The sequence below is a fragment of the Eptatretus burgeri genome, chromosome 16 (genome assembly GCF_056783735.1).
Source record: "Eptatretus burgeri isolate ZD-2024b chromosome 16, Ebu_testis_v1, whole genome shotgun sequence".
NCBI classification, from domain to species: domain Eukaryota; kingdom Metazoa; phylum Chordata; class Myxini; order Myxiniformes; family Myxinidae; genus Eptatretus; species Eptatretus burgeri.
The window spans coordinates 9,948,898-9,976,649 of record NC_140976.1 but is presented as its reverse complement, the minus strand read 5'-3'; the positions used below and the strand labels follow the sequence as shown (position 1 = coordinate 9,976,649).

Sequence of the window (27,752 nt, the reverse complement as noted above, 5' to 3'; positions counted from 1 at the left end):
ACGCCATCTGCAACCGTCACGTGACGCCCGGATTGACCTACAGACCAACTCACCATACCACCGACAGGGGTCACGTGGCTATTCTCAAGTTTCTTCCTTCACTTCAACATCTGCCGTGACCAAGGCGACTGGAGTCTCATCGAAACGTCGGCTTTATCGACTGGTGAGTCCAGCTTTTTTGAAATATAAACTTTTACTGTTACAAAGCAAAAAGGGTTCCTCATAGCTAGATGTTGGCTTGGTAAGCGAGGATGAAGTTTTGGGGGCTGTTTGTGGGATTATGGACGGTAATGTGAGTGTGTTCCTGTGTAAGGTGGCTGCGTCCTTGCTCGATCGAGTGGTTTTCATAAGAGTACGTAACATGGAGCAAGTGCGGCTCATCGGACTAATGAAATTGGGAGCAGAAACATCGTTTGAAGTTTTAATTGCAAAACCAGCATTAGAAACAGCTGTATAAAAAAAGAAGCTCGTGAATAAGGACAATTCCCCCCTTTTTACATGTTGTCTTGACGAGGCACCATTATGCATATACAGTTATTATATCTTACAATGTACACACATCGTCATAATCTTAAAGATTAATTTCACTGGAGGTTTTTTTTTTTCAGGGGAAAATGGTTGAGGGATAAGAATGAGATGAGTCCTTAACCTCCCTACACAATGTTGATTTTAGCAAATGGCCATTGGACTGTGATTCCATTCTGAATTTGGCCCATTGGATGTATCATTTCCTTAAGGTGCAGCTGAGCTGCTGGTGCAGGGCCCCGACCGCATTCCGAGAGAAATTCGTAATTTGTTAAGGGTTTTGATGATAACTCGCCTCCTTGATGCGAAAGGCACCATGGGATATTTTCGGTGCACAGACTAATGCCAGCGGATGGGACACCCGGCTTAACGTCCTTCCACTGGACGAGCTGATGCCTCGTGCTGCCTGCGAAACACCAGGGTGACAGTTTATAGCTGGGTCTGGAATCAAACTAAAGCCGAGACAGCTCAGAGGTGAGTGTGCATCCTGTACCTCTCGGCTATCTTGCCAGCCCCACAACCCATAAAATAATGGATACAAATGTTTGGGGAGTGAGTTTCAAACAAATGTAATTAATACTTTAAAATGCTGTCAATAATAATAATGTAAAATACAGGTAGTGGACAAAAACAAAAACCAGGAAACACCTGGGTAAATGAGGGACATGAAGAAATGGCTTCCACACAAGTGTGGCCCATGTGTTAATTAAGCAAATAACATCCCAGCGTAGTTAGGGTCACATATAAAAATACCGCACGGACCTGTTTGCCTACAATTATGGTTAGCATGACTGCATGGGGAGATCCCCCATTGCCCCTATCCACAAAGCACATGTGGTCACCCAATGGTTTGATGAGCATGACACTGATGTTGTCCATATGTCATGGCCTTCTCAGTCACCAGATCTGAACATAATCGAACATTTATGGGATATTCTGGAGTGATGCTCAAGACAGCGTTTCCCACCTCCATCAAACAGGTGTGAGTTAATTGACTTTCTCATGGAAGAATGGATCCACATCACTCCTGCAGATTCCAGACGTTGGTGGACTCTATGCCACGGAACATACAGGCCGTTCTGGCTGCAAGTGGTGGCCCAACGTCCTATTAAGTGACTTTTAATTGGTGTTTCCATTTTTTTTGTTTGCTACCTGTATGTGCCATGACAGTGCAGGAGGTGTGATAAAATGCTTGTTATGATGGGGGGGGGGGTTTGAGGCCTGTAGTGAACGCAATCATGAAAAGACAGTGCTTTGAGTGCTACATTCTGGACCAGAGTGAACATAAATGCAGACGAGCCTCAAAAAGCGAGTGTCTGATCCCCATCTTCTTCACCCAATTCTCGTTTGACACTGATGCAGACAACAACAAAAAAGTTTGTATACTTATACAGTACAACGGGAGGTTCCTATGGGTTTCAAGTTTGTAAACATTAAGTATTTATACATAATGAGGTGAACACAGGTAATAGAGTAGGTTCACACCTTTCTATCTGCTGGAATTTCCTTCCTCAAGGATCTTGATTTGATTGGCTGCCTCCATTTCCTCTGAGGCTCCTCCTGCCTGCACACAGTCACACACGTGTTGTCATTACCATTGTCACTCTGCCAGGATCACTAACAGCTGTAAAGTTAATGACGAGAGTGTCATCATACCTGTGCTGACTTTTACGGTTCAAATAATTGTGGCTCCTTTTCCACATTCGCCATCAGAAAATATTTTATTTTTGCGGAAATGGAATCGCTGATTAAGAAAATTATTGGTACACAGTTAAAGTATTCACAAATTGTATCCTCGATACCACGATATAGGAACCCAATGGTGATGCAGTGGAAATTCTGTAAAACCAGCGTGGTTTTGGAATGCAGATTTATCAACCTCTGCAAAATACCTTTGCCCACGACAAAATGTCAATGGATTCGCCATAAGTACCAGGACCGTGGTTCATGGGTGGATCATGCAAACAGAGAAAAAGGTCCACCGCCGGTCAGGTTGAGTTATTTCACTTTACCCTACACATTCCATGGTATGTGCGAGGAAGTCGCTGCAATCTCTATGTCGAGGCAAAACGTCGGGCTCCACATGAAAATCACTCCTCAAACCAGGTATCATCAGCGGATTTTGGACTGGAGTGATACTCGTAAACAGTGTGAAATTACTCTTTAATTAAATAATGTCAATAACTGCCACAAGATCATTTTCATGTTAAACAAAAACAAACAAAAAAAACCAAGCCTCAGATGACCAGTCATGTTATACGACCCTCATCCGTTGGAGGTGTGATCCAAAAAAGTGATGGTGACACTTTTCATTGATGGCCACGAACACAGATTCGCCCTTTTTACAAATGATGGATATGTCCTGAAGTTAAGTGAAACGGATTTGCATAATAGTTGAGGGCAGTGTGATACCGTGGGAATAACAATGGACAGAGATGCTGGCTTGGGCTGTTGACTGTTCAGCATGGTGAAACACACACTTACCCTGAAGTTATTCTGTAGATCCATCCTCGGGTCGTGTCTTAGACCGTACGATTTGCTCTGCATGGGCATCCGGGAATTGATGGGAAGTGGATTGACAGGAGAGTTCAAGTGGTTAGACCAGCAGGGATCTTGCCCTTGTGCTGGCGATTGATCGGGGAATTGACCATCCACCCCTTTGTGTCCCCAGACCTGGTTGTGAGGAAATGACCGTGTAACCACTCCTGATTCACGACTCCACATCTGAAAAGATAATAGCAATACATTTCGAGTTTACATGCGCTAATTCATCGCTAATTTAATATTACCATCGATACATAGAGGACTAGGGCTGGCAGGATGGCCGAGAGGTAAGCCCACTTGCCTCAAAGCCGTCCAGCCTGGGTTTGAATCCTGACCCAGCTATAAACTGTTATCCAGGTGTTTCACAAGCAGGGTGATTCATCAATGTGTGTGCCGTCCCTTGTGTGGACCAGACGTTAAGTTTGGTGTCCCATCTGCTATGATGAGTTCACGGACGTTTAAGATCCCATGGTATCCTTCACAAAGAGTTAGCAAGCTATCGCCAGCACCCTGGGCAAATTCCTTATTCCTCCCCTAACTACTGCTTGGGAAGGCAATGGCAAACCACTCAGTATAACCCTTGCCAAAAAATCTGCTTCGGCAGCACCAACGCTCTGTAAAAGAGTATGGTACATCAGAATAAAGAGAACTTGATAGGTTTGTTCCGGTTTGTTTAAACATCTATGGTAACAAGTTTCCCACCTCATGCTTAGAATGTGGGATTGGATGGAAATGCAGTTATCCCTAAACTGCCATGAGCGTTAACTGTTATCGCTGGGTTTCCCCCAACTTAATTCAACTTTGCAAATGATGTCAAATCATACCTCCAGCTGAAAACTGTTGTCAACATCCAGCGGCTGTGTGTAATAACGCTTTTCATCTGCCAGGAGTTTCTGCGATGGTGCAGATCTGGGCCTGGCAATTTCACTTCTTGAGCGGGACACGTTTTTCTCTAACTGCTGGATGTCTCCCAGCAGTCGGCGCATAGCTTCAGGTAGGACCACCTTGGACCATTCATTCTCTTGGTCACCAACAGGCTCACTCTCTTGCATCCCCCATTCCACAATTCCAGGTGACATGCTTTGCTCAAAGCCTTGAAGGAGGTCCTCATTTGTTGCTCCTTGTTGACGAGGGTGGTACTGCATTGTGCACGTGTCGGATGATTTTCCCGTCTTGTATAATTCTGATCCTGTAGGTGCCGATCCATGTTTGTGGGATTGGGTAAACATTGGACTTGACATACTGTCAGAGATTTTGTTTCCATTTGGATTGGCCTGGAAGCCACGAGTGGGTGCTAAAGCTCCAAGCCTTGCTCGTTCCAATGCACCTTGTTGCTCAGAAGCTCCAAGCCTTGCTCTTTCCAATGCCCCTTGTTGCTCAGAAGCTCCAAGCCTTGCTCTTTCCAATGCCCCTTGTTGCCATATCAATGCTAACTCGTTGGAGTCAGATTCGGAAGATATGCTGTTGGAATGAGAATACATTCGAGGTGGTACCGCCGGTGAACTGTAACTGTGATTGGGAACACCTGGATACACTTCAGTGTCTCTGGGATCTATAAACACCACTTCTGCGTGGATTATACCGGAAGATGGTGGGTGCTCCACCGGATGTTGATGAGAGGCGGCGTTATCTTGCTGCCTCCTGTAATCTAAAATTCCAGCAGAATGGTGACAAGGAGAAGTCATTGTCTGCATGGGTCTTTGTGATTGTTCCACAGTGGAGTATTGTTGTTTCAAATTCATTTGATCATGTGGAGGTTGAGGTTCCAGTGCATCTTGCAATCCATTTGTCTTGTTGACCTGCGGGAAACCTTGGGGAGAAGCTGCGTGTTTACAATACGCAGGTACTGATCGTGAATGAAGACTTTGAGAATTTAATGTGTTATCCACAACATTCTGAGGAAACTGAGCTCTAGAAATCTTCGCTGAGTGATATGGTGAATTGGGAAGATGCTCCATAGGTGGCAGGCCATTTGCATTAATGATTTTGGCAAACTGATTGCTATTGACATTTGCAACAGTAGTTTGGGCATGTCGTATTTCATTGTGCGCAGTGTGTGTTGCCACAGGTATTGATACTGCCGTTATTGGGTTGACATGCATGTGGGTTTGCACGTTCATTGCCAATGCAGAACTTTCTCGTCCCTGACGGTTATCTTCAAAGATGGTGGCAAGCGTCGTATCCGACAAGCTGTATGTTGAATGGGGGGCGAGTGGGTTGCTTATCTCTGGGGCGGCAGCACGAAAGAACAGCGGGCGGAAGTTGGCAGGACTGCTCTGATGTGCCCTCATTTCATCCTGTGCCAAGTCTCCTGCTGCAGGCCTTGTCTCCGTCCTTTGCTGTGGTGCGGTCGATGCGGCCCAGTTGCCGTCCTGCTGTATGCAGCTTGTCGGCGTTCCCTTTATAATGTGCCTCCGTTTTCCTGCACCTTCAAATGGTTGAAATCCTTCAGGGTTCATCACACATGGCTGCCTTGTTGGGTTCTGACCATGGTTTTTATCGAGCCTCGTTGCTTGCCGCTGCTGAACCTGCTGGTTGTATTCGAATATGAGGCGATGCAGCTGAGCCTGCTCTGGTTCCGTTCTGTTCTCTTTTCTTTCTAATCGATCAATCTGATGCTTCAGCAGCCTGATGACATCCACACATTCTTCCTGGGAACATGAATATTTGGGTCAAGGACATTGACACTGAGTAGGGTTGGGCATACAACCATACTTTTTTTGAAAGGAGTGTTTTTTATGGCCAAATTTCACGCTGATCACGAATCCGTTGAACTTTTTGACATAGGATGATGTCTTAGGTTGGCAAAATGCAAAAATTCAAAATGGCCGCCAAATTTACCCACTTTTCAGGTAAAATTTGATAATTATGGCTTACTAGGGCATGTAATATTATTACATGATGAGTCATACTGTCTCATCAAAATGCTTCTGCAAAGAATAACAGTGAAGATGAAAACAAAATAATGTCTAAAATCAATTTTTACCGGTCATGCTATATATACCACCCGGACACAAACACCACCTGGACATGTCTGGAGATAAACACAATCCGGAACCAAATACAGTCCAGAGACAAACACCGCCCAGAGACAAGCCCGGAGACAAACGAACACTGCCCAGACAGGTCCGGAGACAAACAGTGGCCGACATGTCAGAAGACAAACACTGCCCAGACATGTCCAGAGCCAAACTCCCGTCTGGACATAAAAACTGCCCAGGCACGTCTGGAGACAAACTCCCGTCTGGACATAAAAACCGCCTAGACACGTCCGGAGACAAACAGTGCCCAGACACGTCCGGAGACAAATACCGCCCAGACACGTAAAGAGAAAAACACTGCCCGGACATATCCTGAGGGAGAGGGAGAGGGAGAGGGAGAAGGAGAGGGAGAAGGAGAGGGTTTAGCAGAGAGAAAATGTCATACTTTATGAACACACACACACACACACACACACACACACACACACACACACACACACACACACACACACACACACACACACACACACACACACACACACACACACACACACACACACACACTTGGTGCTTGGCCGATATCAGCAATTTTTCGGGAATCGGCAAATTGGGTTCAGTGTGATTATCGACTTCTGTACGTATTGTATACAACCCCAAAACCTTGCATAGCTTTCACCCTTGTTTTGTGGGAATTTCAAGAAACAAATTTTTAAAACAACGCTGCATTACCAACGTTTCAAGGAGATGTGCATAAACATTAATACAGTATGTATTTATAAACAGCGAACAAAACACGCTCAGTAATTTAGAAAACACGTTAATATGGCAAACAACTCGGAAATCGGGCGTTATCAAATATATTTTGCTTTGAAACTCACAAATAGAAACCATATAACCTTATGAAAGCCCATCATCATTATAATATACGGGATGAAACTTTGCCACCACCAAGCATGCAGACATGCACACACACCTGCGGAGAGTCCCTTTAAAATCCATATGTACCACATACCTTGTAGCAACTGCTAACTTTACATCCCAATCAGGACACAAACTCTACCGTTATTGACTGTAGGGTGCTTGGTAAGCCGCTTAAGCACTCCAATAAAATAGTCGATAAGGAATGGCTCGCTTGGCATGCGATTAGCAATCATCGAACTGTCATATTAAATACACACCTCCCAGAGAAGCCCGAAATGTCAACTATGTCCAAATTGGACAAATTATCACTTTTTTTTTTTAGCAGTCGGTACTGCTGCTAAGTTCAGTTCTGGAGCTTAAATTTTGTAATTCAGCTTAGTTTAAGAGATTTGAGGTTATGGCATGTGCGGAAATGAAACAACCACGAACGCTGGCGTTTCCGGGCGTTTATAAGCATTGAGAGGTATCCAGCGAATCGTAGGTATCGATAATGAGTGAGGAGAGTGAAAAATAAAAAAAACTATCGTTAAGAAATTGTTGTGCCTGTTCCAAGTCAAGGCATGGTTGAGCAGGCCAAAAAACATGGCAGCTTCAGACCCCAGCGAGGTTACCCAAGATACGCATTAAGACCCCATCGAGATCGAGGTAGCCAAGGATGCACCTGATAAAGGATATAATTAAATAAGGCCATTAAATATATTCAAAAGGGGTGTTTTAATTAACCCCAAACTCACTCTTCCACTTCCTTGGAGCTCCCTTCGTATGCATGCAAAGTTTCAGGCTGCTCGGTTTCATGGTTTTGGAGTTATTGAGGAGACGCGCACGCGCACGCGCACGCACACGCACACGCACACGCACACGCGCGCACACACACACACACACACACACACACACACACACACACACACACACACACACACACACACACACACACACACACACACACACACACACACACACACACACACACTTAACCTCCGCCATCTTCGAAGATGGATGGAGATTACTGTTTTCACCCCTTTCTGTTTGTTATCACGCCAAAACGAAGTTTTGCAAGATATGTTAGTCAGCTTGTATGTTTTTTTTATTTTTTTTGTTTGTCTGTAATCACGTATAAAAAATTCTGCAGAGCACAGTTATCATTGGAAATTTTTGTAACTTCGCATACCAGAGGCCTATAGAGGTCCCTTTCAGTGCACAAAATTTTGAAGGTCAAGGTCAAAGGTCAAGGTCACTTTGGCGCAAATCAGGGGAGTTGATGAAACCCTTATTTTTTTGAATGATTTTGATCGGATCGTCTTCAAACTTCATGGGAATATAGTTCATGGTCTGGCGCTCAGCTGATTAATTTTTGGTGGCGATTGGCCTTGACCTTCATGGTTAGCACCTCAGGTCAAACATATTTGACCCCTAGGTCAAATTTTCAAGTTTTAGGAACCATATCGTGTAGTACCTCAAATTGAACACCTCGATGAGTGCTTTCTAGATATGTCAAGCTTGAGACATTATGACGTCATTTGGTGACGTTATGAGGCAAAAGCATATTTTTCATGGTTACTCTGTAGAACGATTCTCATCGGAATCTCTCGTAGGCAGATATTCCTCAAGGAGTCGCTCCTGGTGGATAGCAGCTCTGTTTACCTCAGTGTGACCTTAAAGAAGTCACACGTGGTCACCTTTTGGCAAGATACGGGTCACCCTGCGGGTGACATTGGTTTATTTGTTTGTTTGTTTGTGAACAGTATTACGGAAAAACTCCTCGACGGATTTCAACGAAACTTGGTGGGGGGGGGGGTTAGGTATTGTCCAAGAATCATGCCATTAAATTTTGGACTTGGTCCCCCCCCCCCAAAAAAAAAATTGTTAGAGAAAAAAATGTTTTTTTTTTGCATTTCTACATATTTTAAGTGATTTCCAACCCCCACCCCAAAAAAAATTGTTTGAGAAAAAAAAAAGTTTTTTTGCATTTTTACATGTTTTAAGTGATTTCCAACCCCCCCTGCCAAAAAAAATTGTTACCCCCGCCCCCCAAAAAGATTTTTTTTTGCATTTCTACATGTTTTAAGTGATTTCCAACCCCCCCCCCCCAAAAAAAAAATGTTGGAGAAAAGAACTATAACTCTGTCAGCACTGTTGACATCATATTTAATGAATAAGATATAAGGTTCACTTGAGTGACCCAGCAGTATTGGCGGCGGAGGTTTTGCACTCTCCTGAGTGCTCCCCCTCTAGTTAACCTCCGCCATTGAAGATGGACGGAGGTTACTGTTTTCACCCGTCTGTTTGTTTGTCTGTTTGTGAACAGTATTACGGAAAAACTCCTCGACGTATTTCGACGAAACTTGGTGGGGGGATTAGGTCTGGTCCAAGGATCATGCCATTAGATTTTGGACTTGGTCCAAAGTGCAATATGGCTGCTATGGCGGCCATTTTGAAAAAATATTTGAATTTTTGTTTTTGCATTTCTACATGTTTTAAGTGATTTCCAACCCCCCCCCAAAAAAAAAATTGTTGGAGAAAAAAAAAACAGAAAATTTTGCAAGTTTTTTTTCAACAAAATTTCGATTTTTTTTTTGCATTTCTACATGTTATAAGTGATTTCCAACAAAAAACATGCCAAAATTATAATTGAGGCTGATTTTGGAACTTCAGGTGGATATACCCATGTCAAATAAATTTCTGTCTCAAGGAATCTAGTTATGACGAATGAATTGAGTATGTAAAAGTTAAAAGTAAAAGGGAAAGTTTCAAACTATAACTCTGTGAGCACTGTTGACGTCAAATTGAATGAATAGGACATCAGGTTCACTTGAGTGACCTAGCAGTATTGGCGGCGGAGGTTTTGCACTCTACCGAGTGCTCCCTCTCTAGTTTAAAAAGCAAGTCTTTGTAAGATACATACACCAATGTGAAACATGATACCCTTGCACCATCTATGACAAATATGTCAGGAGTGCAAGTTTGTTTATTTATTTTAATTCACATACCACAGGGTTGATCCTGGTTTCTGTTCTGTTGAGCAGAGATGGTTGAGGTACCATAGCTCCAACCTCTCCAACACATGTTGTATGAGCCTCATTTGGTGAAAATGTACCTCCAAAGGTTCTTGGCTCAAATTTCTCTCCAGCAGCAATCAATGGCCTATCTTTAGGTCTTTTCACAATTTCTCCAGCTGGCAACATCTTCCCAGTTCCTTTAGGTCCAGTTTTGGTCTCCTTGGTCCATCCAGCTACAATTGCATTCCCAGGAGCACTCTGTGGGCGCTGAAGCATCCTTGGATCATCCAGATGCCTTGGTTCCTTGTGTAAAAGGTCTGAACAATGCACGTTACATGTTTCACTCAATTATAAGGTACTTGCGGATACAGCAGGTATCATACATCAACAGAGAGAGACCTTACTTGTTTGAGACTGTGACGTTGCTTGGTTGAGGGACTCTGCCAGACCATGCCTGGCTGCCGCTCCCTTAGCCACCTGCAGGTCTACCACAGAGCCGGTGCAAGACAGTAGGTGCAGAACGCTGTCAATAACAGTCATATTATTAATCATAGCCGTACACAGGGCAGAAACATTTGACATATCTTGACCATGTCACAATTACAATATCACCTACCATTGTGCGATGAGCAGTTCCACGACTGCTTATAAAATTTGTAATTTGGTCAGGGTGCCAGTGATAGCTTGCATACTCATTGCAAAGGACACCATGGGATCTTTAACATCCACAAACTAACGCCGGCAGGTGGGACGCCCAGTTTAATATCCATCCAAGGGAGAGCACACACATTGATGAATCACCTTGTCTGTGAAACACTGGGATGACAGTTTACAGCTGGGTCTGGGGTATGAACCCAGGCTAGACTGCTTAAAGGCTAGTTTGTATATGTCTAGGCCATCCTGCCAGCCCTTAATGTAGTGGAGATAGTAAAAAGAATGTATAAATCAATAATGATTAAAGTTAAACTTAAACGCTTTTGTTATTGGTGTTATTGTTGTGGGCCGGGGTTCGGTGGCGATAAACGACCACGAGGTGGAGCAGTGGAGTCGTCTCCCACTGAACACCCGGAATTTAGGTCGCGACTCTCAGGTAAGTCCAAAAGGTCACAGGTCCCTCAGCGGACCGTGGTCGCCAATATTTCGACAGTGTGGGGTATGGTTAATTGCCAAATTTCAATACACCTAAATACCCACGTCGTCCAACTACCGGGAAAACCACACCCTCGACCGACTTTGTCCGAATCGAGTCGCTATCACCGACTCGAAATCGGCGTAACCGAGCAGAAGTTACCAAAGCCGCGCCGGACCAAATGAACAATCCACGGCACGAACATCCCTTCCAATTCGTAACACGCACCATGCTCGGCCAATGGAGGAAAGCACAGAAAACGAGCTGGTACATGTCCTTTTGAATTCTTCATGTTCTCCTCCTTCCTCATCTTCCTTCCCACCCAGAGCCCTATAAAAGCACCCTACCAGTATCTTACTGTTTTACCAATCTCTAATCCCTCCCACACAGAATCCTCAACATTTATTCCTTCCTTAATGTCACCCCTTTCTCTTGAGGCAGTGCTGTCCTTTAACCAGATTGTTATTTCTCCTTCTATTCTCTCCTTCCCATCACACCATGTAACCTTCTAATCCTGTCCTTCAGTTACTCTCCTTAAACCATGTTTCACTCACTGTAATCATATCGTACTCCTCGCTATCTACTTTGGCTTCAAGCTCTTCCATCATATCATTGAAACTCCTGGCATTGGCATAGATTTATAGAATATATTTGACTTTTCTCTTCCTGAAATTCTATTTTCCAGCCTGGTCTTACTAATCACAATTGCATCATCAGTTCCTTCCTTAATACCTTCCCCACCCTCCGCTGACCTAAAAAAGCCTGAATTCCTTCCTCAATCCCCACTGCAAACCTTGCTGCCCCCTTTTATTTAACACACATCCATCACCCTGAAATACTCCCTTTGTCCCCAAAATAATTCCCACTGATTCTTCAATGTAAAACCTTCCTCCTTTCACCATTATTCCAGCCATTGGTTGACATCTATTACTCTGCTCATAATTTCTATATTGTTTCCTAGTCTTGGGAGGATACCAGAAAACATGACCTCACAACCCTTTGCTTTCAGCCGCTTACCCAATATCCTGAATCTATTTTTCAAAACCTCTGAATAAACTTTCCGTACATCATTTGCACCGAGGTGTACCACAACCAACTTTTTCGTCCAATGACACGATACAATATTGTTTACCCTTCCTTCAATGTCCCTAACTCCTGCTCCCTCAAAGCTACACAGAATTCTGTGTCTACAATCCTTCCTGCAGAAGGAAGAATCTAAATATTTAATTATTTCATCACCAACAAAAACTGTCTCCCATACCTCATTTCTACCAAGCTCTATTGCTGCACCTTCACCACTACTTACACCCACAGCGCCGTCACCACTGCCTGCTCCCACTGCACCGTCACCACTGCCTGCTCCCACTGCACCGCCACCACTGCCTGCTCCCACAACACTGTCACCACTGCCTGCTCCCGCTGCACTGTCACAACTGCCTGCTCCCGCTGCACCGTCACCACTGCCTGCTCCCACAACACCGTCACCACTGCCTGCTCTGCACCGTCACCACTGCACCGTCACCACTGCCTGCTCCCACAACACTGTCACCACTGCCTGCTCCCGCTGCACCGTCACAACTGCCTGCTCCCGCTGCACCGTCACCACTGCCTGCTCCCACAACACTGTCACCACTGCCTGCTCTCTGCACAGTCACCACTGCACCGTCATCACTGCCTGCTCCCACTGCACCGTCACCACTGCCTGCTCGCGCTGCACCGCCACCACTGTCTGCTCCCGCTGCATCACCACCACCACTTCCAATATCCTTAGCAACCTCACTACACAACCGTAACCAACTATTATCGAAAAATTTCTCACATTCTGCTACTTGCTGAAAATTATCTATCTGTTCCTTCAATCTCGTAATAACTATCCTCAAGTGAGCTATTTCCTCACACTTCCAACAACAGTAAGAACTCTCTCCTTCCACTATTGTTGATATGACCCACATTGAGCATGAGATGCTCAGGAGGCCCTTCTGAGACCACCAGTTTTCACTGTTCATGCCATCTGGATCACTCCTTATTTGTATGCAATGTTCCCTGAGGCCCCCTTTCCACCTCTTTATTTTACTCTGGGCCAATCATCTACAGCATCTCTATCCTGATTATACTTTCCCATCTTTGTTTGCTTTTTGTCCTCGACCATGTGGTATAAATAAAGAAAATATCCCCTGTGTTAAAAATAAATAAATAATAATAAAAATTTTAAAATAAAAATAAAAATAAAAGAGTTCTCACTTTTTCTCTGACAGCCCAACAACAGATGCTCCATTGATGCTCAATATCTGGTCACCTTGAGAGAGATGGCCATCCTGTAAATGAAAGATCCCATGAGTTAGAATCATTGGTAGAACGGGCCTTGTGACAGAAAGTTGAGTTTAACTGCAGTCGATTAAAAATTGAGCCACTGCGTCCACACCAATTGAGCTGCTCCACCTTCCACAAGAGACTTCACATACACTCCAAATGGCACATCCCCACGACCCTGTGGATAGACAAAGAGATCAGTTGTTCGTTCTTTCATTCGTGGTCTCTGTCTCTGTCTCTCCAGATTATTCTTGGCATGTGTAATCAGGTCAAAGGTCAAATGTTTTACCTTGGCAGCGATGATGCTGAAGCCTAGGCCTTGCTTCTTCTGCAGCTGAATATTTACTACTTGCAATGGTGCAGGTGGTTCTTCCTCCTGGGAAATTAGGCACAAGCATACTTTAAGTATGAAAAGAAAAACGAGAGATCCCCAAACCCGACAAGTTAACAGGTTACGCATCGATAAGTTACACACGTGCTCAATGCACAATATAAGTGTGCTAAAACATCCTCCGTGAAACTGGACTCTAATAAACTTAAGAAATGGCAAGATGATACTTAGCAGATTGAAGTCGACAGACATTCGTTTGTTTCTTTCGATTCGATAAGAGTCAAAGTTCAAGGACATAAAATTAACGTTTCCGGCCTGGCATTTAGATTCAACCATCGAGACAAGACTTGGTACAACAATTACCTTTCCACAGCCCCTTCATACGAAAGCAGGCAGACATTGATCTGGTGTCTTAATTTGGAAAAGGTTTGTGTGTTCACAAAAAGGTGATGATACACTTTCGAGTATTGTACAAGACTTTTTGCAAAATGAGTCAGGCTGCTCTACTTAGAGGCCAATCTAATCTTTCACCTATTTTTTGCTAATTCGTAAACCTTGATTATGTGGCCACCTGTCTTATGTGGCCAAAATACTCGGCATTCAGGTGAGTTTCTGGGAGAAATATTTTGCGATATTCAGTAACCTTGATTATATGACCACTCAGCAATAATGTTTACATTGGTCAAAACTTTGTTATATTTGTTTTCATGCACTGTTCTCAGTTCCAATTTATAAAAAGGTTTCAATTCATAAAAAGTTGGTTTCCTTGTGAGAGAGTGGTTTCCTCCCTTGCACCCCACCAGGTGGGGTGTCATTCAATGATAATATTTTGGTTACATGGAATTTCATTTTTATTGTTGAGCAGACAAACGAAACAAAGGTATCAGCTACCTTGAAATTTGCAATTGGTTACATTGATGTTTTTGTTTTTTGGCCTTTTTTTATTATTATTATTTTTTACCTCTGCCACTGAAGGTGGATGTAGGTTAGGTTTTCACCATTGTTACTTACGAAATCTAAGATTTCGTAAGTATATTGATGACTTCCGTTTCTGTTTGTTTGTTTGTTTGTTACTTAAGAAATCTAAAGATTTCGTAAGTATATTGATGACTTCCGCTTGTTTGTTTGTTTGTTTGTAGGCACGATAACTCGAACGGTAGGAGCTACCAATGTCAAATTACACCACGTGATTCAGCAGGGTGATGGCTAGTGCTGATTAGATTTTGGTCAAAATCGGTCAAAGGTCAAGGTCACAGTGAGGTCAAATATCCAAAACATTCGATTTTTGATGGTTTGGTACAGAATCATCTTAGAAACTTCTGGTTTGCGTCGCTACCTTTTCTAGAGACAGCTTTTATTAGACAAGGTCAGAGGTCAAGTTGACGATTTCGTAAGTACCAGTCTATGACTGCTTGTTTGTTTGTTTGTCTATCTGGTTGTTTGTCTGTGAGCAGGATATTTCAAAAAGTTATGGATGGATTCGGACGAAACTGGGTGGACAAGTTGGCTGTGAGACAAGGAAGAATCGATTCAATTTTGGTGCAGATCCGGATCTTGCCGACCTGTGACAGACAAAACTTAAACTTTCCAGCCTGGCAGAGGTACTCGCTCTACCGAGTGCCGTTATAGTTTCTACATGTATATGTTTATATTGCTAAATTACGAGGCCCAGCAATAATGAGGGGTCGCAATTCATAAATCAATAATGATTAATGCGCCAGGTTGCAGGGGATAGCTCCCCTACTCTTTGTGAAGGACACCGTGGGATCTTTAATGTCCACCAACTAATGCTGACAGACAGGCCACCAGTTTAACATCCATCTGAAATGGCACACATATTGATGCTTTGCCCTGCCAGCGAGACACCAGGATGACAGTTAAAAGCTGGGTCAGGATTAAAACCCAGGCTAGACAGCTCAGAGGTGAGTGTGAATATCTCCAGGCCAATCTGCTAGCCCAAAGGAGGACAAAACATCTTAAACTACCAGACAGCGTCTCGAGGTATACTTTAATAACACTTTCGTTTTCACGTTGCTGAACTGAAGTTTCACAGATTAAATGTAACAATGTTATGTACAATGCTTCATAATGGTTATATCATATTGTTACGGATTCGCGCCCGCCGGCGTGCAGACGGCCACGTAACTCGAATCGCGGCACGTCGCCCACCGGACGGACAATCCAGTCGTGACCCTCTCGGACTAACGCCGGGAACCAGTCACGGGTGGACCTTTCGGTCTCACCGCGATCGAGCCAATCGGCCCCCGCGTGGGATAGGGTTGCTCGCCAAATTCGACCTACCTAAGTACCCACACGGAGGGTAGACCGGGCGATCGCACCTCGCCGCAGGTCGACTTCGGACACGGGCCACTTAAGCGACCCGTTCCATACTATCGGGATAACCGAGCGGTGTTATTCGTCGACCTCGACGGTTCGATTAATTATCGGGCGTATTCAGCCCACTACCAACCCTTTACGTGAAGCAAGATGAGGATTCAATGAAAGAAATGACGAAGCGAAGCGGGAAACAGTTCAACACAAAGCACATTTATTCGCGATGAACGGAAAGCGCACATATACAATTCCACCAAAAGCACATAGAAAAGAAGAGAAACACAATGCAATTTTACACAAAAAGCAAATGCGACAATGCAGATCTAATACCGATTACGCGAGCACACGGCAACACTTATACAATTTTACTTCACAGACGGCGCCGACAACACATATTCCCAAAGCAAAAGAAAAAGAACACCCTCAAGGATGAGGCGGGCCTGAGGCCGAGACCGGGTCGGGCCTACCCGTCTGGTGATGAGACGCGGAGCGGCGATGGTGCCTCAACTCCGCGGGCCTCGCGGACAGTGTCTGGTAGGGGGTGGGAAAAGGGGCCCCCTTGGTCGCACTATCTCAGCGCAGGGGGGAAACAGGAGGGGGTTGCTGATGCTCGGGGAAAGGAGGATTTCTACTCTGCCTCGAGTCCCGCGACGAACGTCTCCACCTCGACCAGGTCGCGCCGTCGGCCTCCCTGGTGTGCAGCTCCCGGCACGACGCGAGCACCCCCTCGTCTGCCCTCGCCGCCTCTCCACAGCTCCGTCCTCTTCGCTCCGACTCCAACGCACACGACGACGACGACGACCAACTCCTTCTTGCTTCTTCTTCCCAACTCCACCGACTGCGAAGTCTTAACTCCGCTCTACTGACGAACGCGGTCGCTTATATAAGCCCCGTGGCTTCGCTCTCTCTCATCTTTGACCCCCTGCCTTCGACCTTTCACCTCGCTCCCCATTGGCCCGAGAAAAAGTGGGCGTGAATCCATTTTGATCCATAAATTTGCATATAGCGATCGCCCTCCAACGCCCTGGAGGCGGGGCCAAATCGCCCCTCGCTCACCGATTGGACGGAACAAAAGTGGGCGTGTGTCGTTTTTGATCCGTTTTTGGAGCTGAAAATCCGTGGTTTTGTACACGCTGTTCGGCGCGCGCCCTGCACGAGTCCAACACCGGTACCCACAAGCGGCGCAAGAACGGTGGCGATGCGACGGTTGCGAGGTGTGACGTGAAGCGGCGCCGGGGTGGGTGGTTGATGTTGTGGTTGGTGGTGGTAACAATGGCGGTTGGTCCAAAATAAAGATAGTAAAAGAAAAACGGCTATCCTGAAGAGTCGCAGCACGCATGAATGACATGTATCCCCACTAGACAACGGGTTTGGGCCTAACTACACATATACTTACGGAGATATCTCACCTAAGGGACCTGAATGGTGGTTTGCGAATTTGGTAACCACAACACTACCCCCTCCCCTTTTTACAGACTCGTCCCGAGTCGTCAAATTTTCGTGTGCCATTATGTGTAGTTTTCCCCTAGTACATTTTACCTACGGATCCCTGAGTGCGACATTCATGGTATTCGTGTCCCCAAAATAAATAACCTGAGGGCTGCGTAACTACCTAAACAAACTCACTCACACGGACGACTTAAATACAATTGCCGGCGCTAAGACAGACATGCCGGGGGCGCACTCATATTTACAGTACATCTTAACCTTAACTTACAAATTTTACACTAAACCATGGCCCAGGATCAATGAACTCTGCAAAAGAAAAGCAGTTAGCAGGGAGCCAGGCTGCTCACATGCAGTCTCTGGCTCAAAACAATGCAGGTGACAGGGAACGTGCCTGGCTGCTCACACGCAGTCCAAGGCCTTCCCTTTTGAACTGAACGCAGTGAACCACAACGGTGCATGGGCTGCACAACGTAGTCTCCGTGCCAGCTCAAGTGGCACACGCAATGAGCACACGAATGGATGGATGAACACAAACACGGTGCACGGGCCGCCACTGCAGGCCCGTGTTGTAGCTGCCAACAGGGCAGTTCTCGCAGCTTGCAAACTGTTGCCTTGCGGATCCTGGCGCACATGGAAATGAACAGGGGGGGCAAAGCAAAAATTGAACGGGGCGGTGAACCTGGGCAGTGGCCATGGCATGGCAAAGGCAGCAGGCAAACACAGCCCGCAGAAGAAGGCCGCTGCAGGCAAACACAGCCCGCAGATGAACTGGCCGGCACAGGCCTTGAAGCACAGCAGCTGCAGACGAAGTGGCCGGCACAGGCCTTGCAGCAAAACAACAGCTGCCGATGAAATTGGCCGGCCTCCGCCTTGAAGCAAAACACGGCCAGCCGATGAAGTTGGCTAGCCTTTGCCGTTCAGTGGAGGTTGGTGGAGGGAGTGCGGTGGTGCAGGCCACTTGGAAGGCGGGCTCGGACCTACCTACCTGTCTCCCTCCCACCTATCGCCTTTGCCTGTCACTGTACATACCCACTCCCTTAATTTGTCAAACCCCAATTTAGCCCCAACTTATTTATTTATTTATTTTTATTTTTTTTACTTCCCCACTATAAATCGTCTCCTAACCCCCTTTATCGTCCTTGTTTGGCTAACCTATTCTGTCACCTAGCCTACTCCCAACCCATACGTTCCCTTCCCGGAGGGGAACAAGGGAGAGCTAACGTCCTGTGTCGAGGCCCAACGAAGCCTCAGAATGGCCTCCCCAGAGTTCGGCGATCTATAACCAAAGTGGGTCCAGCGGCCCACAACGACAGCGAGGGGATGGATGGTGCGGAGGGGTACATCTCCTAATCTACCCTAACCATTTAACTGTTAAACTACCCCGGGGCTTTCAACAAGCGCCTCACGCTTAAACTATTGGTTCTAACAACCCAGATTCCCGTCGCCTGTGTTGGTGTCTTCACAATTTCGGGCCTCGCCCCCCAATTTTCTCTCCGTGCCCTCACACGGTCTCATGGCTGGGACACGTGGCTCCCTTTGGCAGGCACGACCCTCTGCCGAATCTCCCGCTATGGCACCCCCGGGCACTACACTGCCTCCGAGCCTACCAGCTCCCTAACACCGGGGAGTGCCCCCCATGGCACCTCCCCTGAAACGCACACGTGGCAGGCTGGCTTCCCAGGCCCCTTTCCGAGGGTCACCCTTGCCCACAACACTGCCCACACGGCTAATGGCGCCCCGGGCCCCCGCACCAAGCAGGCGCACCCGTGCCCACTACTCTATCCCGGCCCCCCATGGGCCCTTGGCCTACCGCGGCCGACTAGCCTGGTGCCCGGGGTACCCAGTCAGCGATACTCACCTTTCGCAGCCACGCTTCCAAGCCCGTCAACAGGGCTCCTGCACCCCTCCAAATGGGTTTCGAGCCTACATTCCCACCAACAGCAAAACGACCTCCAATTTTCAATTTGACTAACCCCCTAACTCACTTTATAGTGACCCCGGGGTCCCTTGGGCGGGAGTCACTCCTCCCCCCAATCACTCATCGCACCATGCATTCCCCATTTGCTCCATACACACAGACCCGCTGGCCTCACTCACTCACCAAGCACATGCTTCCAATCCACTCACCAACAACTCTTCAACACACACACCACTGAACTCTGCCATCCTTCTAACTACATCCCCTAACTAACTCGTGCTCCTACGTCGTCCCTTACACTATAGCACGTTCCTTTTAACACTACGTAGCTAAGCTACGTCAACTCTACACATCCACAAATCTGTCACTGTCTTCTAACTCAAAAAATCATTTTATTTCCCAACCTAAAGCTCATCTAAATCCCTCTAACTAATCCATTCCACGGACTCCATGAGGACTTACCCCTGCCCCATGAAGTCAGTCTAACTAAGCTAACCCTTCCCCCTAACTAGTTTCCATCCTGTGCCCAGGTCAAGGGGGTCTTCCACCCCTTGCCCAGGAATCCTGTGCACCCGAAAGTGAGGCTTGCTTTTTTTTTTATGCGCAGCACCAGCGCGGCAACTCAGAGCTCGCGCACTTTGCACCTGCCCGTGACGTCATGCAGCTGCACGTGTTCCTCGTCCCTCCTTGGACGGTACCATCCGGCAGAGATACCCCTCCTGCCGGATTCCAACCCCACGTGCAGCCATGGCGTCACCGTGCGCATAAAAAAACACAAGCCCCACGTCTCGAGGGGTTCCCCACGCGAACACATGTGCTTTGCCCGTTGGAGCTTAACACACACGATCGCGTGGAGAACCCGTCCGGTCCAAATCCGTAGTCCTGCCTAAACTTTGTCCGTCCGCGGGATCGGCAAATCCACCGCTGGCGTTTCCGGACCGGGACTTCACTCTCGCAAGCGAGCACGTGGTGGTCTCGTGCGTTGCACAGCACGAACCGCGTGCTCACTGCTGGGTGAACCCGGCACGGTCCCCGAAACAGCTACAGCCGCTACTCGGCTTTCTTTCTTCTCATGTCGCCGTCTCCGTCTCCATTCCACACACGCACTCCCGCGTGTCACGACGCTCCACTCCATTCCATTCCATTCACCCCGGGAGACGCGGCTACGTGCTCCCGCATGCCCACCGACATCTCCCTCACATACCGCTCTCTCACACACACGGTCTCCCTTGCACTCGGCCGTTCACTCACGCATGCTACCTCCCTCGCACACGTGGCTCCACGCACTCGCGGCCTTTCACTCACTCGTGGTGCCTCATCCACACTCCGTGCCTCACTCACACACGCGGGGGAACTCACCCGCGGTTCCTCACTCACACACGCGGGGGCACTCAACCGCGGTTCCTCATCCACACACCGTGCCTCACTCACACACGCGGGGGCACTCACCCGCGGTGCCTCACTCACACACGCGGGGGCACTCAACCGCGGTTCCTCATCCACACTGGCCGTTTCATCCACACACGCGGGGGCACTCACCCGCGGTGCCTCATCCACACAGGCCGTTTCATCCACACACACGGCCTCTTCCACACACGGTGCCTCATCCACACACGGCGTGCTGGGAAGCACGTACTCCGGCACCATCGCCACCACACCACTCACACACGGGGTCGCTTCCACACACGGGGACGCACTCACACCTTGCACCACACACACAGGGACAACCACACTGGGGATTTGTGTCCCCTCAAGGGTCTCCGGGGCCTCTATACCCCCCAAGCTCTCCGTGCACCTGTCCACAGCACCCGTCCCCTCAACCTCGCAAAGCACGACCGAACTCACCTGGTCGTGACTCACCTCAAGGGGGCATACTCCCTCCCCTCGTTCCTGGAGGAGGCCATCCAGGTGCTCGCACTGGGTCTCTACCCAGTCCGCCAGCTCACCCCCATTATCCTCCACTACCTCCGTGTGTGTGTGTGCGTCACTTACCCCGTCTTCATCGTGCAGTCTCTCCTCTATTTTGTCTGTCTCCCGTGTCTCTATACATTTTCTCTCCTGGTTCCTTTTTTCTGTCTCTTCCTGGTTCCTTTTCCTTTCCCATCTGAGTCGTTCTTTCTCTCTGAGCCCCATTAGCTGTTCGTTCTCCCTCCGTTTTAGTTGTTCAATTTCACACTCATAGAGTTGTTGTTTTCTCTCCCACTGTTCCTCCTGCTCTTTGTTTTCCAATCTCATCGTTTCTTTCAATTGGCTCATTTCCTTCCTGTGTTTCATTCGCTGTTCTCTCACTACTCTTCCTCGTTTCCTCTCCTGTCCTTCCTTCTCCAGTTTCATGGTTTGCTTCATTTGGTTAATCTCCTTTTTGTGTTTCATTTGCTGCTGTCTCATTACTCTTCCTCGTTTCCTCTCCTGTCCTTCCTTCTCCAGTTTCATGGTTTTCTTCATTTGGTTAATCTCCTGTTTGTGTTTCATTCGCTGTTCTTTGTCCATCTCCTCGTACTCCAGCCTCAGCTTTTCTTTCAATTGGTCAACCTCAGATTCATGTTCTTTTTGTTTTCTATTCCATTGTTCCTCTCGTTCTTCCCTCTCCAATCTCGTTGTGTCCTTCAATCTCCTGATTTCTCCTTCCTGCCTCATTCCTTGCTCCTTTACTTTCTCCTCGTATTCAAACCTATTTTTTTCCTTTTGTCGTTCAGTTTCAAATTCATACTCTTTCAGTTTTCTATTCCACTGTCTTTCTTGTTCCTCCTTCTGCAATCTCGTCATTTCTTTCTCCTGTCTCATTCGTTCTTCCTTCATTACTCTTTCTTGTTCCTCATTCTTTAGTCTGGCCTTCGCTTTCAGCTGTTCGATCTGTACAGTGTGGTTTCTTAAAGTTTCATTTTCCGTTCTCTTCCTTTCCTCTTTTAACACTCTCAGTTCGTTTTGTAGTTCCCTCTCTTTGTTTTGGTGTTTCTGTAACTCAGAAACTTTCTTTTCCAATTCCTTTCTCATCTCCGCACACTCAGACTTTGCTTTGGCTTCCAACTGTTCTTCCGGCTTGCGCTTGTGGTTTTCTACCCGTCTTCCCAGTTCCTCTGTCTCCGTTTTTCCCTCCAGTCCCAGCTTATCAACTCTCTTCGTCATGTCTTGAAGTCTTTTCTCACACTCCACCGTTTCGACCTTCAATCCCTCCTCTGTCTCCTCCTGGCTTTCTTTTAATTGGTTTCGCTTGTGCGTTTCCATCCATTTTTTTATTTTCCATTTGTTGCGTATTTCTCTTCATTTCGTTGTTCCTTTCTTTCATTCCGTCAATTATGCTCTGCGCGAGTTCCATAACGTGCTGTATTGTCACCTGCCCTGGCCACTCCCACTGACTACATTTAGCGGTGGAGTTTTAATAAAAAAAACCGACCAGATGAACGGCATCGATGCCTTTCCCAACCTTCTGGTACGGGTTTCTCTTGCACGGTGATCTCGTCCTGAGCCATGGATTCTACATTACTATTACACATACCTAATCCACCCGGCACCCGCTCGCCTTGAGACGCCATCTTGCTTCTCGTGAAGGGTTAATTTAGCTCGCTCGTAATTTGGAGGGAATCGGGGGTCGCTTCTCTCACCCCTGGACCGATTCCCGTGAATTTAGCTGGAGACAGGAGAGCCCGTTTTCCCGTTCTCCGATACCAGTGCCGCGAGGAGGGCGATGAGTTTATATCCCACTTCTGACACCAGTGTTACGGATTCGCGCCCGCCGGCGTGCGGACGGCCACGTAACTCGAATCGCGGCACGTCGCCCACCGGACGGACAATCCAGTCGTGACCCTCTCGGACTAACGCCGGGAACCAGTCACGGGTGGACCTTTCGGTCTCACCGCGATCGAGCCAATCGGCCCCCGCGTGGGATAGGGTTGCTCGCCAAATTCGACCTACCTAAGTACCCACACGGAGGGTAGACCGGGCGATCGCACCTCGCCGCAGGTCGACTTCGGACACGGGCCACTTAAGCGACCCGTTCCGTACTATCGGGATAACCGAGCAGTGTTATTCGTCGACCTCGACGGTTCGATTAATTATCGGGCGTATTCAGCCCACTACCAACCCTTTACGTGAAGCAAGATGAGGATTCAATGAAAGAAATGACGAAGCGAAGCAGGAAACAGTTCAACACAAAGCACATTTATTCGCGATGAACGGAAAGCGCACATATACAATTCCACCAAAAGCACATAGAAAAGAAGAGAAACACAATGCAATTTTACACAAAAAGCAAATGCGACAATGCAGATCTAATACAGATTACGCGAGCACACGGCAACACTTATACAATTTTACTTCACAGACGGCGCCGACAACACATATTCCCAAAGCAAAAGAAAAAGAACACCCTCAAGGATGAGGCGGGCCTGAGGCCGAGACCGGGTCGGGCCTACCCGTCTGGTGATGAGACGCGGAGCGGCGATGGTGTCTCAACTCCGCGGGCCTCGCGGACAGTGTCTGGTAGGGGGTGGGAAAAGGGGCCCCCTTGGTCGCACTATCTCAGCGCGGGGGGAAACAGGAGGGGGTTGCTGATGCTCGGGGAAAGGAGGATTTCTACTCTGCCTCGAGTCCCGCGATGAGCGTCTCCACCTCGACCAGGTCACGCCGTCGGCCTCCCTGGTGTGCAGCTCCCGGCACGACGCGAGCACCCCCTCGTCTGCCCTCGCCGCCTCTCCACAGCTCCGTCCTCTTCGCTCCGACTCCAACGCACACGACGACGACGACGACGACCAACTCCTTCTTGCTTCTTCTTCCCAACTCCACCGACTGCGAAGTCTTAACTCCGCTCTACTGACGAACGCGGTCGCTTATATAAGCCCCGTGGCTTCGCTCTCTCTCATCTTTGACCCCCTGCCTTCGACCTTTCACCTCGCTCCCCATTGGCCCGAGAAAAAGTGGGCGTGAATCCATTTTGATCCATAAATTTGCATATAGCGATCGCCCTCCAACGCCCTGGAGGCGGGGCCAAATCGCCCCTCGCTCACCGATTGGACGGAACAAAAGTGGGCGTGTGTCGTTTTTGATCCGTTTTTGGAGCTGAAAATCCGTGGTTTTGTACACGCTGTTCCGCGCGCGCCCTGCACGAGTCCAACACCGGTACCCACAAGCGGCGCAAGAACGGTGGCGATGCGACGGTTGCGAGGTGTGACGTGAAGCGGCGCCGCGGTGGGTGGTTGATGTTGTGGTTGGTGGTGGTAACAATGGCGGTTGGTCCAAAATAAAGATAGTAAAAGAAAAACGGCTATCCTGAAGAGTCGCAGCACGCATGAATGACATGTATTCCCACTAGACAACGGGTTTGGGCCTAACTACACATATACTTACGGAGATATCTCACCTAAGGGACCTGAATGGTGGTTTGCGAATTTGGTAACCACAACAATATTATTGGTCGTTTACCCAAACCTTAAAGACGAGTCAGACTTTCATAAAACGAGGAAACATTTGGAAACAGTAATTTCTCACACCTGGAAAATTGAATATGACAACCCAAGTGAAGATTACCTCATGAGCTTGCTTGCTGTTTGATCATCACACCTTTCCTCACCTCGCATTGTTGTCTACATACATCACTAGGTAGTTAGAGTTGATGTGGTTGAGCATACCTCTGCTGGATCTTTGGCTTGAACAGGATAACTTTCCTCACTGTTAAAAAACACCATCCAGCTCCAATAGGAGGGCTGTAGTAGAAGCTGGCACTTATCTGTAAACAAAGTACAGCCACGTTCATGGGGTTACATGTTACAACCACCCAGCTACACCTCAATGTTTCATAAGTCAAGCATATCATGAAAGGGGAAACACGCTCACAAGTGGTTTGAAAGTGTATGGACGTTACAAACCAATGAGGCCGAACCCATTCAGTGCCTCCGAGAAGCCTTTAGGAACACCATGCAGAGATTCGCTGGTGTAGCCATCCTCAGGCAGGACATATGGTAAATGGAACTCCATACTCTCCTCAAGCTGTGGAGGTTGCTTTCTCTCTTTGTCCGTCGACTCTTCAGCCAACGCTACGAGTTGTTCCGTCAATACCTGTTTACCATGCAGGACGACAATGAGATGCAGCTGGTGGATATTGATGAAGATAGGATGGTGTTGCATTTTGAGTGGTTTGTGATGAGTACCTGAGGAATGAGTGGCTCACTAGGAGCGTACTGATAGCTCTCCAATAGGACACGTAGCTGCACAGAATTCAGCCGGAAGCAAGTGTTGATGAGAGCTTGTACATCCTGTGGCTCTGCCTTTGACATCGTGAGTAGATGAATTGCCTGGGTGAGTAAAAGCTCATATCAAAAGTCGATATTGAACTATTATTCCTCATTTAAATCATTATATTAATGACCAACAAGAACCTTGCATATCTTATCGCGTCACTGATGCATGCGTATAGGTATAGCTGTCATTATCCCATTACTTCACTTTGCTGATTATTACCTCCACCACCAAAGGTGAAGGAGGTTATGTTTTCACCCCTTTCTGTCTGTTTGTCCTTGTGCAGGATATCTCAAAAAGTTGGCGACGGATCCAGATTAAATTTTGTGGACATGTTGGGTGTGTGACAAGGAAGGATTGATACGATTTTGGTGAAGATCCAAATCCGGATCTGGATGCGAGAATTATTTAATTTTCAAAGTGATTCTTCACCATTGAGAGATTGGGCCAAAAACGATTCATATTTTTAAAAAACGATACACAAGCCTGATATTTCAAAGATGTATTGATTGGGCCCGATATGTTCTCGTGGAGCAGGTATTACATGGCGGAGGTATGCACTCTACCGAGTGCCCTTCTAGTTCTATGTTGTTTGGTATCTGTCAAAGGTAGAGCTTCAATGAATGTCTGAAAGTGGGATTTCGAAAATACCCAAATTTCCTTCACATCAAAGGTATTATGTTCAATCGATGTAAGATTGTTACTATTTTATTAATAACTAGGAAGACTATCCATCCCAAGTAACAAGAAAAGTTTAAGTTACTCTACCAATTTAAATGATATTTAATGGATTTTTAAAAAGGTCAATTGTGTTGCACTCTTGGTTTCACTCATAATCAAAGCTCTGAAGACTGAGATACTTCTACCACTCACCACAAAATGGTGGTGTAATATAGAGTTGCAGAGGTTGGATTTGTCTAAAAAGAGGGCAAAATATCCTGGTTGGGAAATAATATTTGATAATAACATAACTCATGCTTGTTCTCCCATCATTTCAAAAGAGAATGTTGAACTTTTCAATGCAGCGCGAGAAGTGCCCGCCGTAAACAGGAGACAGATGAACGTACGGACAGACACCATGGTTCAAAATATATAATGAATGACTTCCCTTCCAAGGAACTTCAACAAAGAAAGACACCATTCGGCCCATGAAGACTGTACAATGGTTGCCAACCTTTGACTTTTTGTCGACAGTCAAGGCTCGTGGAAGAGCGAGAACACTAAATGAATCATGACACAACAAGACAAAAGGAACAGTCGTGAGGGTACGGGGGACACCAACAGTGGAGTTGAACAACAAAACAGACGGAGAATTGGACAAACAATGTGGGAGAGAGGAATGGGGTGGACAGGATGGAAACATAAGGAACCTTCTTCCTCCCCCCCCCCCCAATCCTCCCTATCCCCTCTATCCTGGAACGGCATGCGTGTCCCAATTATTGTACAAGAATGCTCTAGTCAGTTTAACCAACACTTGCAAAGTTTCAAATCACTCTTTCTTTAATTTGAAATACTCCAACAGCACCGTTTAACAAAAAAATTAAAATTAAAAAAGACCTTCCTTTTCCACAGAACCACACGTCCTGCCAGACTGGGAAAGAGTCCGCTCACCCTCTGCGGCAGAGATGACGCCTCACATGGCAGAGCATAAATACGCACGAGGCAAGGAATGAATGTACATTTTACATTAAAAACTTGGTTACATCACACCCTCCTTCCTCCTCTCTTCTCACACTCTCCCCACTCTCACTCTCCTACTTCCCCGTCTCTCCCCCCCGTCTCTTCCCCACTCCCCTCTCTATATGTCCGTGCTTATCCTATTTAAACGACTTTAATTTCCTTTTAAATTTCTTTTTTTTCGCTTTTCCTTTTCAGTTGAAACTTTTATTTGATATTTGATGTACCATTATCGTTAGTGAGTGCCTGTGCTGCCGAAGCAGCTTCCTGAGAAAGGGTTATGCTGGGTGGTTTGCCATTGCCTTCGAGCAGTAGATTGGGCAGGAATTTGTAATTTGGCCAAGGTGCAGGTGTTAGCTCGCACACTCCTCATAAAGGACACCGTGGGGATCTTTAACGTCCATCA

At 47.0% G+C, this 27,752-nt stretch overlaps 1 protein-coding gene across 1 annotated transcript in view; it reads right to left on the bottom strand.

Moving 5' to 3' along the window:
• Nucleotides 1-407: 407 nt before the first annotated feature.
• The window catches only part of LOC147010484 (afadin-like), an 80,507-nt gene continuing 53,162 nt past the window's right edge, over nt 408-27,752 (bottom strand). The window contains exons 17-27 of the mRNA XM_085860365.1: nt 25,582-25,725; nt 25,300-25,489; nt 25,063-25,160; nt 13,696-13,782; nt 13,519-13,584; nt 13,338-13,411; nt 10,372-10,490; nt 9,959-10,284; nt 3,894-5,720; nt 3,010-3,249; nt 408-2,089 (exon numbers count right to left, since the gene is read on the bottom strand). Coding sequence (XP_085716491.1) covers nt 2,015-2,089; nt 3,010-3,249; nt 3,894-5,720; nt 9,959-10,284; nt 10,372-10,490; nt 13,338-13,411; nt 13,519-13,584; nt 13,696-13,782; nt 25,063-25,160; nt 25,300-25,489; nt 25,582-25,725 — 3,246 coding nt within the window. The 3' untranslated portion in view covers nt 408-2,014. The remainder of the gene's footprint in view (nt 2,090-3,009; nt 3,250-3,893; nt 5,721-9,958; nt 10,285-10,371; nt 10,491-13,337; nt 13,412-13,518; nt 13,585-13,695; nt 13,783-25,062; nt 25,161-25,299; nt 25,490-25,581; nt 25,726-27,752) is intronic.